The 15,866-nt window shown below is 46.1% G+C and overlaps 1 protein-coding gene across 6 annotated transcripts in view; it reads left to right on the top strand.

The window, feature by feature from the left end:
- The first annotated feature begins 366 nt into the window (after window positions 1-366).
- The window catches only part of Cdc14b (cell division cycle 14B), an 80,255-nt gene continuing 64,755 nt past the window's right edge, over window positions 367-15,866 (top strand). For 5 of the 6 annotated variants that reach the window (XR_009590811.1, XM_060380344.1, XM_021649077.2 and 2 more), the window contains exon 1: window positions 500-762. Coding sequence is in view for 5 of the 6 variants with exons in the window: in XM_060380344.1 (XP_060236327.1) it covers window positions 603-762 (160 nt within the window). In the remaining variant the exon portion in view is untranslated. Of the gene's footprint in view, window positions 763-15,866 lie in introns of all 6 variants that reach the window. The other variant, XM_021649076.2, reaches the window with a different exon arrangement.

The following is a 15,866-nucleotide window of genomic DNA, read 5'->3' as shown; positions in this document are numbered from 1 at the left end:
GCTGCACTCCTAGCAGGCGGCCATGACAAGGCTCCCTTGGCGCGAATCACAAGGACAGCCAAGGAAGATTTAAAAAAGAAAATTCCATCCCAAAGCCCCGGAGTGGCGTGGCTAGGGTGGGGCTGTGTAGGAACTTGGGGACTCCCTCCAGGAACTGGGGGCCGGGCCGTCACACCTGGGCACAGGAGACAAAAGTTGGGGTCCCGCCCAGGGGGTCGCCAACACGCTCTCTGCCTGATTGGCGGAAGCGCTCAGACTTTTCTTTATGGCGTCACCGAGTACCTGCCTGTAGGAAGGCCCCGGCTGCGTGACGTCACGCCGCGCTGACCAATGAGCGGCCCGAGCCGGCGGGCCCCGAGGAGGGTTGTGGGCCCTTCTTTTTGTGAATGAAGCTCCACGGAACATCCCTCCTGGGGGTCCCCGGGAGCCGCGGCCCGCTGAGCTCGGACGCCCCGGCAGCAGCGTCCCCAGGCGCGCGCGCTTCTCTCCAGCGGCCGGCCAGCGCGGTGGGGGCCCCGGGGCGCGGACGGCGGGAGACGCAGCGCGAGGACCCGGGCAGCCGGGCCATGGTCGCGGTCCCCTGACGGGCCGCGGCCGCCTCCATGAAGCGCAAGGGCGAGCGGCGCTCGGCTTGGGCCACCGCGCCCCCCTGCTCGCGCCGCAGCTCGTCCGCCTCTCCGGGCGTGAAGAAGAGCCGCAGCTCCACGCCGCAGGAGCTGCACCGCCTGGACCAGCAGGACGACCTGTACCTGGACATCACGGGTGAGTCCCGCCACACCCCCCACGAGGCTCGCGGCTGCTCGCGCCGGTCGGCCCACGCGCCCGCGGCGCCAACTTTACCGCAGATGGGCCGAGGGGTCACCTCTGTTGGTGCGTCCGGCTCGGGAGTGTGTGGGGTGGCGGCCCTGCCCTCGAACCCAGCCCCTCCCGGGCTAGATGGCGCGGTCCGAGCCGCTGCTGAGCCCCGATGGGCTTTGCTTGTCCCCAGGGCCCGCAGCCCCGCTGAGCCCCGGCGGCGCGTGGGGTCCCGCCGGAGCCGCTGGCCGCCCCAGCCTCCCTCTCCCCGCGACGTCGCGCCCTTTTAGGCCTCCTCTGGGCTCCTTGCTCTCTCTCCCGCGCCCCCAGAAAGGTGTCACGGTGATGGCGTTTGAGCCACCCAGCAAGCCGAGAGCCCGGAGGTGTCACTTTTAAGAAATCCCCGCCAGCCGGAGCAGGTAGAAAAGCAGCTTTCGAGGGTGATTCTTCTTAGTGCCTCAGTTCTTGAAGACCAGGGAAATGCGTTTGGCAGCTGCGGGGTTTGCCGGGATTCGGTGTGTTGATGAACGTGGAAATGCGTTGTCAGCTGCAGAGCTGTCTGCGCGGTTGGGGGAATGTGCCGCGTTTTCTGAGGCGGAAGGTGTCTACCCCTGCGTGGGGTAGGCTTGAACTTGGACTTTCCTACGTGGGCTCGATGGGTGAGAACATTTATTTATTTAGGAAGTGTTTAGACGAACATAGAAATTTAGTAGAAAATATGTTCGATATTGATGGGCAGCTAGAAATTAAGACCGATTTTTAAAGGAAGCCGAGAGGAGGGGGAAAGTTTCTTAGCGTTTGAAGGAGGAAGAGGAAGGAGTTGCTTTAAGTACAGCTCCTAGCTGGTGTCTGCAAAGGTCTCCGTGTGGCCTGGCAGGAGGAGACACCAGCCCAGGCTCCTTCAAAGAGACTTCGTGCACATCCCCTCTGCTCTTTCTTACTCTTAAGATGATCTTTGGCTAGGGCTATTTAGTAAAGGGCAAGTTAATTAATCCTTGTATAGCTCTGAATTGTAAAGGTTTGCAAGAGTCTATTGGGAAAAGCTGGTGACAGGCACAGGAGTGTCCTCTAGTTGTAAGCAATGTTCCCAATTTCTCGTGAATTTTTCTAGAAACACCCTAGACCACCACACATATGTATCTCTTCTTTGCAGACCCATGCAGGATGGCACACAATTGATTTTTTTCATTGCTCTGCACTTCATAGCAAAATGCTAGCCTCCAATTTGTGTGTTCAAAATCTCATTTGATTTTAATTACTACCTAGGCCAAAGGGTATATGGCTTTAAAAGATTAAACTGTAAAAGATTTGTGAATTTAAATGCATTTAAAGATTTAAATACTTTATGAACAGTTCTTGTTGAATATTTAGGTGGCTTTTTTCAACAAGAAAAATTGTAAGGCTGGGTGTGGTGGCACACACCTTTAATCCTAGCACTCTTTAGGCAGAGTCAATTCTCAGAGTTAGTTCAAGGTCAGCCTCCTCTACATAATGAATTCCAGGACAGCCAGGTCTACATAGAGAGATCGTGTCTCAAAACAACAAAGAAAACAAAGAGAAAAGAAAAAACAGTTGTAAGGTGTAAGTGGTTGTTTTCAATAAGAAAACATCTTCGTGGCCCAAAGCCTTTGTGCGTGTAGGCCAGCTCTCTCCCAATGAGCTACAACCCACCAAAAGAATTCCGACCGCTGTCATTGGAGGAAATCTTTCTCTTCCATGGGGATAAAGTGTTACTTGGCAAGCCTTCCTGAGGAAGTCATCAAAGAATTAACCTTAAAAAAAAAAAAAAAAAAAAAGAGTCAATAAGCCTGTCTCCCAGCAGGCAGAGGCAGTAGGATCTCTGAGTTCCAGGCCAAGCCTGGTCTACAGAGAAACCCTGTCCTGAAAAACAAACAAAGAAACAAAAAGTCAATAATTCTGAGGGAGCTGTTGCATTTTGTGCTCGGAATCAAAATACTGTTCAGTTACAAGCCCTGATGATGGAATGGTCCAGCCTCAGAGTAAGACAACAATCAGCTACAGGGAGCAAGGCTTGAGGTCCTTCAGTGGTAACCTCAGGTTCCTGAAAGAAAAAGAAGAAAACCCAAACAAACAAAAACCAAAGACACTAAAACAGCCAGTTCTGCGTTATTTGCAAAACAAATTTCAGTAATTAAAGATTTTCTCTAAGTTATTTAATTTCATGTGCATGTGTGTATATGTGCGCTGCAGGGGTGCAGTGCCTGAAGAGGTGAGGAGAGGAGAGGCACCAGGTCCCAGGGGAACCGGGCTTGGCTCCCCTGCAATAGTAGAGCCATCTCTTCAGCACCCCTTTAAAAAATATTGGGTCCCATTATATAGTCTAGGCTGGCTTAGAACTCACTAATCCACATCAACCTTAAACTCTTAGATCCTGCTGGCTCAGCCTCTTCAGTGCTGAGGTAACAGGCATCGGCTACCGTGGAAAGTTGCAGAGTCCAGATTGCTTTTGATTTTATTTCTTATTTTATGTGAGATGGTAATGGAGGGAGGGAGGTAGAAGGCTTTGTGCTTAGCAAATGGCAACTGGTCCCTTCATTTACAGCTTGTTTTGTTGTTATCTTTTGTTTGTTTGTTCACTTGTTTTTTTGAGACAGGGTCTTACTGTTAGCAGGCTGCTCTGGGAATCTGTAGACAAGGGTGGCCTTGAACTCACTGAGCTCTATTACCGAAATGCCATATATGAACAGTTTGATTTTTTTTTTTAATCCTTCATTTTTTGAAATATTTTTTAAAATTTCTTTTTTACTTTGTGTTGGGAAAGGGGAAAGGAGACAGAGAAAAGAAAGTATTTCACTTTTTTTTTTTAACTTTTTAGTATTTCACTCTTACCAGGACTTGTGTGCACAAGTCAGAGGACAATTTGTGGGAGTGGGCTCACTTTTCAACCATATGAGATTCCAAACTTCAGCAAAGGCCACCGGTTTTGGCTACGGGCAGCTGAGCCATCGGGGGTTCTCTTCTTAACTGCTCAGCGCCATCCTTGTGTGGCTGAGTCACGATGATCCCTTTGGCAGTCAGTCAGCAGTGGGGAGTGGGGAGTGTCAAGTTCTATTGCAAATGGCTACAGAGTCTTCCTCCATGTGTGACTGCGTTTATAGAGTGACTTTTAGAAGTGAAAATGCTGAGCCAGCATTGCTCAGCTTCCGTGGACTTTCAGGCTCGTGTGCTTAGCACCACTGTGTGCGTTCACGTGCAGGTGCTTGCAAGGACATGCTGTCAGCTCTTTGTAGCCGGGAGTATGTGTGTTGGGTTGTGTGATGCCTCTGCATGTTTACATCTGCAGCTGCCAGACTCTTTTGGAAAGTACTTTCACTGTCAGCCCTCCTTTCCTTGAGGTGCCAATCATTTCCGCATCTTTGCCACTTTTGTAGCAGAAGACATGGTTTGGAAAAATTAAAGCATGTTGTGTTTCGCCTGCTATGCCCCTGAAGCTTTTTCTCACATAGCCCAGGCTTTCCTCAAGCTTGCTATCTGTGTACCTGAGGATGACCTTGAATGTTGGAGCCTTCTGCTTCCATCTGAATTCTGGGTTCCGAATCACTGCCTGGTTTTATGTGGTGCTAGGACTAAAGCCAGGGCTTCATGCATCCTAGGCAAGCTCTGAGCTACATACATACATACATACATACATATCTCCAGGGTTTTATTTTTATTATTTTTATTTTTTTTACCCCTAAAGACCCTTGGTAATTTTTTTTTTTCCTTTTTCCTCTCAGACTGCCTCCCTAGTGCTGGAGTTAAAAGTGTGCTCACCCCCAGCAACCCTTGACTTTTTGTTTGTTTTTTGAGACAGAGTTTCTCTGTGTAACAGTCTGTGTCAGACCAGACTTGCCTCAAACTCACAAGGATCCACCTGCCTCTGCTTCCCAAGCACTGGGATTAAAGGCATGAGCCACCACTCCCAGCGACTGAGAACTTGTTTAAGTCTTTGAGCACAGCTGCAAAATCTGATCATTTGCAAGATCTAATAGCTGATACAGAATTTTGATTTATTTCACCTTAAAAAATTGTTTTCATTTACTTTTATTTTATATACATAGGTGTTTTGCTTACATGTATGTCTGTGTGAGGGTGTCATATCCTCTGGAACTGGAGTTCCAGACAGTTGTGAGCTGCCATGTGGGTACTGGATTTGAATTCAGGTCCTCTGAAAGAGCAGTCAGTGCTCTTAATTCCTGAGCAATCTCTCCAGCTCCTCACTATTTTAACTTTTAAGTTTCTAATTATTGAATACAATTAGTAATAGTTACTATTGGCTGGCTCAATAGATTGTTTTGTTTTATTTATGTTTTTAGGGACAGTCTCATTCATGTAGCTCGGTATGGCTTTGAAGCTGCTATGTAGCAAGGATGACTTTGAACTTGTGATCCTCCTGCCTTCACCTCCCTAGTGCTGTGATTACAGGCCTGATGTCTGCAGTGCTCTGGGTGGAGCCAAGAGGCAAGTCCTCCACTCCTCAGGGTACTTTACGACTTAGAAACGACCACAGCCCCTGTTTCAAGCTTCTTTACTCTCCCTCCTTTTCCGTTTCCCAGTGTGTGCTTTGATTTAGCCTTTAGAGTATCTATACCAGAACAGAACTTACTGGAGAAACTTCCAAGCCCCGGTCATTGGTCATCGGTCATCGGTACCACAAGCTACTCCCGAAGTGATATCGACCAGAGCACTTGCCCCCTCCCCGCTCTCCTTAGGTGCTTTAAAAGCCATAGCAGGTGTAAGCTGGGGAAATGTATTCATTAATTCAAGAAGTGTTTATTGAATGCTTACTTTGTAAAATCCTCATGCATATTCATTGTTTGTCCCGATGGGAGCCTGTTTTTCTGGATAGCAGAGGATACAGTGACCCAGAACACTGAGCTAGAGGGCAAAATTAATCCTTTTTCATTGCTCCAGCTGTAGCTGAGGTGGTGAAATTTCAGGAACCAAAGCTTCTTGACCTGTTGACTTGTTTTTCCACCTGCAACATGTTTCTACATTTGTTGCATCCCGTGAACTTGGCTTGATTTCGCTGATTTCCATCTCTTCTGCTTCTTTGCTTCTGATAGGTCATATTACTTGTTTTTAAATTTTCTAGCTCGGGCATTTCCATCCCACACACAGGCAAAAAATTAGGCCTTAGATGTTCTGATTGCCTTTATGGCTTTTGAGTGGCCAGGCTTATGGATGTGGGGAAGGTGGGTAGCTGCTGCAGGACCAGTCCTAAAGGTGACCGAGAGCCTGGACTCACCAGTCAGTAGTCATACTCTGAGCTCTGTGCTTATCAACGGTGTTGGAGAGAGCTGTGCCAAAGCCACACTGAAATCTTAGGATGGACGTAGAGGGCAGTGGTGCATTCCAATAACAGTCCTTAAAAATTCTGATTGTCTGTGAGTTATAGGAGAGATGCTTGTGAGTGTGCAGTTTTTAACATTTTAAATTACATTATTACTTGTGTGTGTCTGTGTGTATGATGTGTGTCTGTGTTTGAGCTGTGTGTGTATGTCTCTGTGTGTGTCTGTCTGTGTGTGTATGTCTGTCTGTGTGTATGTTTGAATGTGTGTATGTGAGTGTTTGTGTGTATATGTGATGGGTTTGTTTGGGAGTGGGTGGACATAGGACAGTCAGAGGACAACTTAAAGGAGCTGGTTCTTTCCACTATGTGAGTCTTAGCGATTAAACTCAGGTCATCAAGCTTGAGCATTGAGCGCTTTTACTCAGGGTCCATCTTCCTAGCCACATGTGTGTGTTTTAAATGATTTTAAGTGGTCATCTAGAGATAATGCAACCCTCCATTTCCCCCCTGAGGATGCCAACTAAATGCTGGAGATTGCTGACTTGTGGAGATTGATGGTTTCTGTTTGTAAAGCTCTGGTTGTCCAACTTTTCTTTTCCTTTTTCTTTTCTTTTTTAGGCAGATAAAACTGCTTCCTAGTTGTACAAAAATTATTTGGCATGCTTGGTAAGCACTAGCTCACCCTGTGCCACTTGAGCAGGTCGGCACGGATGGCCGGCACCTGCAGGCTGGCTCAGAGCTGAAAGTCGGTGAACTCGGACAAGCGCACAGCCACCGTGTGCAGGTTCTTCTCCTCCGTGCTGTCCCCAGCCCGCCCCTAGCACAGGCCCGGCTCTTCAGAAGTGTCATTTATTCAACAACACCCAGTTAATAGTAGCCTCAGGTGCAAACAATAAATACCAGGGCATCCCTGTTCTCTTGGCAGCTCTGCTCTCCTGGATTTGTCTTTGTGTTAATTGAGAACACAGAACGTGGAGGGTGAGGGGGAGACAGAGAGGGTGGCAAATGTGTGTTCTACTTGAACTCCATGGGGCAGTTTTTGAAGAGCAAGGTCTGTGAGGCCAAGCTTTTTTTGGAAGGCTTGCTGCCTCAGGAAGAGCCTTACTTGGTCCCTGCCATTTACTGGAACTGAGTGAGTGTCAGTTGTTTACAACCTTCAAGAGCTTTGATTCTCTGGTGTGTTGAATATGGAGTAAAGGGAATGCTGGGAATGTCTGTGATGGTCTGGTGACCGAATGCTGAAGACCGAGGCTGCTCCACTCTCCAGGGTCACCCAGGCGACGGTGGCGAGAAGCACACCCAGGCCCCTATCCTTGAAAGCGCATGGATCAGTGCTGTCCTGCTGACAGCTCCCAGCTGCTGCTCCTACTCTGCTGGCACGGGGTGCATCGGAGCCCAACGGTGAGGCCAGGCTTAAGAGACACGGAGGAGTGTTCTTTAAAGACTTCAAAGAGCAGCCGTACGCCAAAGCTCTGATTTCACACCTGAGCTGTTATCCTGGAGAGCTGAAGGTTGTTAGTGTCTCAGTGCAGAGGTTTCATGGGGGAGCCACAGGTAGAAGGTTTGAGAAATTAGACATGCTGAGCCAATGACCATTTTCTTCAGGATGCTTAATTGCCGCCATGATTGTGGCCTAGTGTATCTTGGTATACTTAGTATTCCTCAGATAGCCACTCAGTGGTTTGATCTAGGATTGCCTATCACAGGGGCGGGGTGTCATGGGGGGCTGGGTGGTTACAGCGACGAGACAGGATGGATTCAGACATGGGGGTCGATAGGGAGGCAGGACACCTTGAAAGGCCCCTTCTGTTACTTACTGGGTAGCAGGGACATTATATGTAGAGTCAAAAGCTGGAAATAGACTCTTAAAAATGACCATGAATTACATTTTTTCCTTAACGTTTATCTGTGCACACATGCCCCCAGTATGTGTGAGGTTAGAGGACAGCTTATGAGTCTGTTCTCCCCTTCTGCTTGGTCTATGGGTTCTGAGGACTGAACTCAGAATGCAGGCACCTTTATCTGCTCAGCCATCTTTCCGGCCTCAAATTAACATCTTTGTTTTTTACATTTCTTTCTTTGAGGTAGGGTATTCCTCTGTAGCTCTCTCTGGTAGGGCTGGAGCTTGACAAGTGGACCAGGCTGGTCTCAAACTCACAGAGTTACACTTGCCTCTGCTTCCCAGGCACTGAACTCATTTTTTTCGGGCGTGTTGGAAAGCCTTTACAAGCTAAGCCATCTTCCTGGCCCTCAGGGTCAAAGCTGTTCAAGTGTGATGTGTTGTCCGTCTCATCTGGGCCCTGTTTTGATTTAAGTTTTATGCCCTTCTCTCTCTTTCTATAGCTTTTCACAGACATGTCACCAACAAAGGTATTCAGATCCCTGGCTGCTCTGTGGTTCTTCCTGATACTTTTAAACAGTGAAATCTAGTCCTTCAGTTGTGATTCGGGGATGTGTCCGTGTCTGCTTGTCTGTCTTTGGTTTAGTTTGAGTGACTGATTCAGCTCTGACTGTAGATCACTGTCTTTACAACTGAAAAGAGTTGATTTCTAAAGCAGATGCTGAGACCTGTAGCCAAACTTTGGGCAGAGTGCAGGGAATTTTATGAAAGAAGTAGGAAATACTAAGACCTGGAAAGGACCGCAGCTCCACAAGGAGAGTAACAGATCCAAAAAGTCTGGGCACAGGGGTCTTTTCTGAGACTGATACCCCAACCGAGGACCACTCATGGAGATACCCTAGAACCCCTGCACAGATGTAGCTCCTGGCAGTTCAGGGTCCAAGTGCGTTCCATAGTAATGGGAACAGGGACTGTCTCTGACATGAACTGATTGGTCTGCTCTTTGATTACCTCCCGCTGAGGGAGGAGCAGCCTTACCAGGCCACAGAAGACGACAATGCAGCCACTTCTGATGAGACCTGATAGACTAGGATCAGAGGGAAGGAGAGGAGGACCTCCTCTATTATTGGACTGGGGGAGGGGCATGGGTGGGACAGAAGGAGGAGGAGTGGCCTTGGGAGGGCGGCAGGAGGGAGCTACAGGAGGCATACAAAGTGAATAAAGTGTAACTAATAAAAAAAGTTGATTTCTGCATATGCATAATACCAAATGTGATTTCCAGGCATTTTATTGAGCTGATTATGAATGCCAAGGGGCGAATTGTTTTGGTGGTACTAAAATTTGTCTTTTAAAATTGAAGTACCTTTGCTTTGCTTTCTGAAAGAACGTTTGCAATGAACTGTTTTTATGACAGCTGTTCTTCTTGGTTTGTTATAGTTCTTTCTATTTTCTAGGTATTTCTGTGCTCACTGGGCAGGTTTAGTTTTTTTATTCTGTGAAGCAGGAGGGAAATTTCATGAAATGCTAGTTTCAATTTGGGGCTCAGGGAAGGGCTTTTATGTTCTGTTTTGGGTGTATTTAGCTGGGCACTAGGGATTGGTCCCAGGGCCTCCTGTATGACTGGCAAGTGCTCTACCATAGAACTACACAGCATCAGTCACTTTTTTTTCAATATGTATTTATTATTTATACAACATTCTGCCTGCACACCAGATCTTACTATAGATGGTTGTGAGCCACCATGTGGTTGCTGGGAATTGAACTCAGGACCTTTGGAAGAACAGCCAGTGCTTTTAACCTCTGAGCCATCTCTCCAGCCTTGTTGAAGTATTTCATTTTGATTTTAAAGTTACTCAAATAAGGGAGCGAGTGGTCCTATACACATAACATATTTCAGTTATCACCAGTTCTTATGTATTTTATTTTATGTGTGTAAGTATTTTGCCTGCACATAAATGGATCATATGTGTGGGTAGCCTGAGGAGAGGAGAAAAGGCCACCAGATCCCATTAACTGGATGGAGTTAGAGATGGTTGTGAGTCACCTTGAAGGTACTGGGAATGGAAGGCAGCTTCTCTGCAAGAGCAGCAAGCGAGTTTCACCACTGAGCCATCCTCCAGCTCCGTGTAGTTTTTTATCATTTATGCTCCAGAGGAGCAGTTCTCTGAGACTGCTGTGTTAACCAGTAAGAAGATTTAGTCCCTCTGTTTGGGCAGCAGAGGAAGCGAGGCTGGCATTAATTCTAGACCCACCTCACACACTGACATTTCCCAGGTAGTTCCCATTTATCCCATTAAAATTCTGTTGGCAGCCTACTTTTCACAAAAGCAAAACATCTTGTTCCTGATGTCACTGGAATTTGTTGTTCCTTCAGGTTCTCATTTGAAAGTGAAATTACCCTAAGCTCTGCTGTGCAGTTTGTGACATTGATCTTCTTATACCCAATCCATAATGCTTTAATACCATTTACGAATTTTCAAATCCGCAAGGCTCTCTATTTTAGGATCGTCTCTGCTGAATCATGCTCTGCATTTTGCTCATCTGTATGAGTTATTCTATGGAATTAATTAAAGTATCTAGTCGATAATGATTTATCACCCAGTTGCTCTGATCAAGGAATTGAACCCATGTTACTGAGGGAGGGGACAGAGGACTGGGAGATTTATAATAGCATGTCCCTTTTCTCCAAACAGGGAGAACAGTAGATTCCCAGTCATCTCAGCGAAGGCGGGGAACAAGGACTTAACCACGTGGCTCTGTTCTCTTTAAAGTATCAGTTCAAGATAGTGCCTACATGATGTCAATTATTTTTCCCAGTGTTTGGTGAAAATGATCTGTTTTAATGGTGTGTCTTTTGTGTGTGTGTGTCTATGTGCATGCTTTACTTTTTTAAAAATATTCTATTATGTATTACTTTGTTCTAGTTAGACACAAACTGGAGTCATCTGGAAATAGGGAATCTTAATTGAGGAATTAGTTGCTTTCATCAGGTTGGCCTGTGGGCATGGCTGTGGGACTTTTTCTTGGCTAATGAAGAACATGCTCAGAAGATGGACAGCAATGCATTCTTAGTCATCCTAGTGAAGACCGGTAACAGGGACCCACCAAGTGGCTTCAGACCTTGCCGCCAGGTTCTTTTGCCTTGAGGATCCCTCAGTGGTGGACTGTTACCTGGGAATGTGAGATGAAATAAGTGCCCTCTTCCCCAAGTTGCTTTTGGTCTCTTAAGTGGAAACCACTGAATATAAGTGGCTAAATATTTCTATAGCTCCATTTGTTGTGTGTGAGCTTAGCTGAAAAGCACCCCAACTTTCACATTCTTTTTAGAGTGCTGAGGGAGAATTGATTTGACAAGAATGTGTGATGGAATTAAAATTATGTTCTTAACTTTATGAAAGATGTTCTCAACCTGCATTTGGAATGCATTGTTGAAATACTAAGTAGATTGTTGGAAGGGCCTCATACATGCAACTGAAATATCTTAGCATGGGTGTCTTCTCTTTGGTATCAAAAATATCAGCAAAGCTTAGTTTATTAAGCTAGGAACATAGCTGAGGCTGGATTTTTGCCTCCACTGATAATGTGTTCTCATTTAAAATCATTGAATCTGAAAGTGCAGAAAGCACAAATTCAGTCAAGACACATTCTTATGTAGTTTCCAGTGTCACTCTTTCAGTAGCTGCAGGGTGGGAGAACTGCAGCAGAGACCTGTAAGGGAACCGGGAAAGAGGAGGTGTGGCTGGTGCTGCCTTCTGCTGTCTGCAAGGGGAGAGCAGCCTCAAAGCCTTGGGATGATGGGATACCGGGAAACTTGGGCTGGAATTTTCCTTCCTCTTTCTATTTCTTTTTCCCTTCCCTCTTCCCTCCCTCCCCCTCTGTTTCTTTCTAATTAAAAAATGTTTTTTGAGACAGCGTCCTAGCTGGCCTGGAACTTGCTCTGTAGACCAGGCTAACTTAAATTCCCGGATCTGCCCACCACTGGCTCCTGAGTGCTGGGATGAGCCAGCACCCCAAAGTTTATTATTACCTTTACTTTGCTCGAGAGTGCATATGCAAGCATATATGCATACATGCAGGAACAGTTCTGTCCTGCCCTGAGGGTCTTGGGGATCATGTGCAGGTTGTCAGCTCTTGTTTTCCCTTTAGAGCTAGCCAGAGCCGATTTTATTTATTTATTCACTTACTCATTTATTCATTTAATTTTTGAGACAGGTTTCAGGTGGTCAGACTAGCCTCAAATTTACTAGATAGTCAAGGATAACCTTGAACTTCTGATCCTTCTTCAGGGATTTAAAGATGTATTTCCCCAGGAATTTTTTCTTAATTAGAAAATTTTGATAAGTTCCAAAATGAAGATGTGATATATTTTGAAAAGTAACATACTCTCGGATCCTCCCCCTCTTTTTTTTTTTTTTTGGAGACAGGGTTTTTCTGTGTAGCCCTGGTTGTCCCAGAACTCACTCTGTAGACCAGGCTGGCCTCTAACTCACAAAGATCAGCCTGTCTCTGCCTCCCGAGTCCTGGGATTAAAGGCGTGCGCTACCATGCCTGCTTCTGCCAACATTCTTGAGTACCCTGATTTAAAACCTAGTACCCCTCACCTATCTAATCAGAGTGTTGTGTTTTGTTTGCTTGCTTTTAAAGTTGGTTGACTGGGCAGGGGCTGACCTTAATCTTGTATATCAGTCTAGTTTTGGTTTATGAGCTAGTGAAATAAGCATGAAATATGAGTTTTATGCTTTAAGTAATTTTTAATAAGGTCACTTTTGTAAACGCAAAATCCTAGACAGTGTTGCTTTGTTGAAATGACAGTATTTGAAGAAGTCTCCTGGAAATAAATAGGCATGTGTAAAACTGCACCCAGGGCCACTGTCTAGCAGGTTGTTGCTGTAGAGACCTGGAATCCAGCCTGGGGTGCAGCCTGCAGCTGCCACCGTGTCCAGGGAGCCTTTATGTTTAAACTCCAGTAACTCAGTCATTGCCTCGGGGCTCTTGGCAGTTTTTAGGGATTGTCGCGGTGGGCCAAGCATTCTAGCCTGAGGAAGCCTTGAAAGGGGGGGAGGGTATGGGTGAAGGGTCTCTTTTCCCCCCAGCAAGGCTTCATTCATGTAGCTCAGGCTAGCCTTGAACTCATTATGTAGCTTTGTGTGACTGAGGCTAGTCTTGGTCATATTCTCCTTGTGGGAACTCTGGATGAGGCTGGCTTTGAATGCAGAGATATCCAATTGCCTTCGCCTCCCAAGTGCTGGGATTGCTGCTGCTCTCCCAGAGGACATAGCACCCATATGGCAGCTAACAACTGTCTGTAACTCCAGTTCCAAGGGATTTGATTCCTCTTCTGGCTGCCTTCTCATGTGGTACACATATACACATGCAGACAAAACAATCGTATGCATAAAATAATAAATTATGTTAGAAAAAGAGTCTGGTTAGAAAAGGGGGTGACGTTATCATTAAATGATTTCCTGCTGAATGTGGAGCTTTGAAGTCCTTGCAGAAGTGACTGGAAGATGGTTGTATCACCAGAGCCCACCCCAGTGTGGGTAACCTCACCGGGAACACAGCCTGCCAGCAGCTCAGATGGTTGGAGAGTGTCCTTTGCAGGTGCCTCAGCTGGTCTCTTAGAGGCACGTCAGCTAGCTTCATCTTCTGGGCGGCTTGACTGGTCTTCTTTGCAACTCTGCTTGTCTGGGAGTCTTCCTTGCAGCTTAGCTTCATGTCTGAAAGTGACCTTCAGCCTTTATTCTGTCACCGCGAGCCCCAGTGAATATGGTCAGTTTCAGGGACTTCCTGGAGTTATTTTTAGTTGTCTACTGTCCTGTTTGGGTTTTCTGTTTTGTTTTTGTTTTTGCTTTTTGTTTCTGTTGTTGTTTGGGACAGGCTTTCTCTGTGTAGTCCTGGCTGTGTAGACCAGCCTGATCCTCTGCCTCCCGCCCATAGGGGGCTTAAAGGTATGATCCTCCACCATTGCCTGGCTTTTACCTCCCTGATTTTAAAAGCATCCCTGCAGGATTCCAGTATTTCAAAATGGGAGGAAAGGGTTACACAACAGTGGGTTGAGGGGAAGGAGGGAAAGGGGAAAAAAGAATCGTGGATTCTAGTCAACTGGGGCTGAAGAATCAGCTGAGATTAACAAGAGCCTTGTAAAGTGAAGTGAAACCCTTGCTTCTTGGAATAACCACTGCTGGTTAGCTGGGTCTGAAGACTCCGAAGTGACTAATGAGAGCAGCATCACCAAGGTGAAGTCTTACCTGAAAAAAATCAAGGTGGGATCTGTAGGCCATAAGGACATGGAAGGTGTTTTTTACAGGCCTTGTAAACGTTCCTGTGTCTTGAAGGTTCTATTAGCAGTTGTGTGAGGAGCATCCAGAAGGCTGATGGGCAGGCAGATCTGGTGTGTGCTGAGTGTGGCAAGACTGGAAGAATCAAACCAGTGCCAAGGTGCAGTGCCAGGAATGGGTCTCCATGGAGACTCATCAGATTCAGAATCAAGTTCCATTTCCAGGAACTCTTTGTTCTCAGCCGAATGGTGTGTGTGCAAGGGTATGAAGCCAACCTTAAATCCATTTTCTAAAAAGCTGGATAACAACTGTTAGGCCTTCTTGGGACTGATGCAAGACAGATACCCCTGTGTTAAACCGTTCAGGTCTTTGATGGGCTGTGTGTGATAGGCTTGTGTGAAGCAAGGAAGGAGGGAAAATCATTGCTTATAGGATTTAGTAACAACATGCTGCCTTCCACCTGTACCCTCTTGGTCGAATTCTGTTCCCAAAACCATGCACAATGCCTTGTTTCTTTTTGGAAGAAGTAATTCTTCCTTAGTACAGGAAAAATGAAGTTGCTGCTGTAGTGGGGTGCACTTAGATCCAGTGTAACTCAAACACCAGCTCAATGCAGGTAACAAAAATTTATTGGCAATCAAGCCGCTACTGATCAGATGGAACAGGGCTGCAGACCAGACTCAGGAGCAACCCTGAAGGGACATTGCACAGCATATGTAAAGGATGAGACCACAGAGCGAGGGGTAGCAGTAGGCTGTAGCATTGTCCAGTCATATTTGGAGTCTGAAAATGAAATGATAAAATTTAGTATTAGCTTCTTTTGCTTGTTCCCAACAGTTCCTGCTCACCCTTTCAGATGTGTAATTGGGCAAAGCTGAAGCTTTCTCCTGGGTTTGGGATTCAGAGACTAAAGTCTTGACTTTGGAAACATGAGAGATAATTTTTTTCCTTAGCCTACTGAGTATCAGGACGTTAGAACTTACCAGATTGTTCCTCTCATCTTACTGGCTCTTTAAGCTTGTTCCCGGAACTATGGTGCAGTTACTATTCTGGGTTCTTAACACACGAATGTGTGTCAGAGTTCATGGTGACTTCTGGTCACACTTGTGACTGAGAACCATTCAAGTAGACAAAATTGCCCCTAGTAATTTAGGAATATTTGTGTATTTGTTAGTTTTTTTCAAGGATAAGGTTGCAGGTTACACCAACCTAGACTACTTGAGAGACCATCTCAGAATAAAGAGTGCCGTGAACAGCTCAGCAATAGAATGCTGGTTTAGCATGCCAAGGCTCTGGGCTCAACCCCTAGTACCAAATACAATTTTTGTGTGTTTATTCCTTTAAAACTTAATTATGTTTATTTCTTGTATATCTGTGAGTGAGTGTGTTATGACATGCCACATCCTCAGTCCTGAGGTCTGAGGATATTATTTCAATAGGTGGTCTCTTGGGATTGTTGGGGGCAAGGTGTCAGAGGTGTTTCATACTGATGTTGTAGTAAATAAAAAAAGATGGCTGTGTTGGGCTATATAGCATTTATTATTAGCCGTAAGATTATCACAGCGGTATTAACCTAACCAACCGGATACCAAAAATAATAAGACACACACCTGTTAGATTGTCTTATTTAATTTGGGCTGGGCAGATATTCCTAGCT

The sequence above is a fragment of the Meriones unguiculatus genome, chromosome 3, assembly GCF_030254825.1.
Source record: "Meriones unguiculatus strain TT.TT164.6M chromosome 3, Bangor_MerUng_6.1, whole genome shotgun sequence".
Classification (NCBI taxonomy): Eukaryota; Metazoa; Chordata; class Mammalia; order Rodentia; family Muridae; genus Meriones; species Meriones unguiculatus.
The sequence above is the reverse complement of the archived record's forward strand: the minus strand, read 5'-3'. Positions and strand labels throughout refer to the sequence as shown.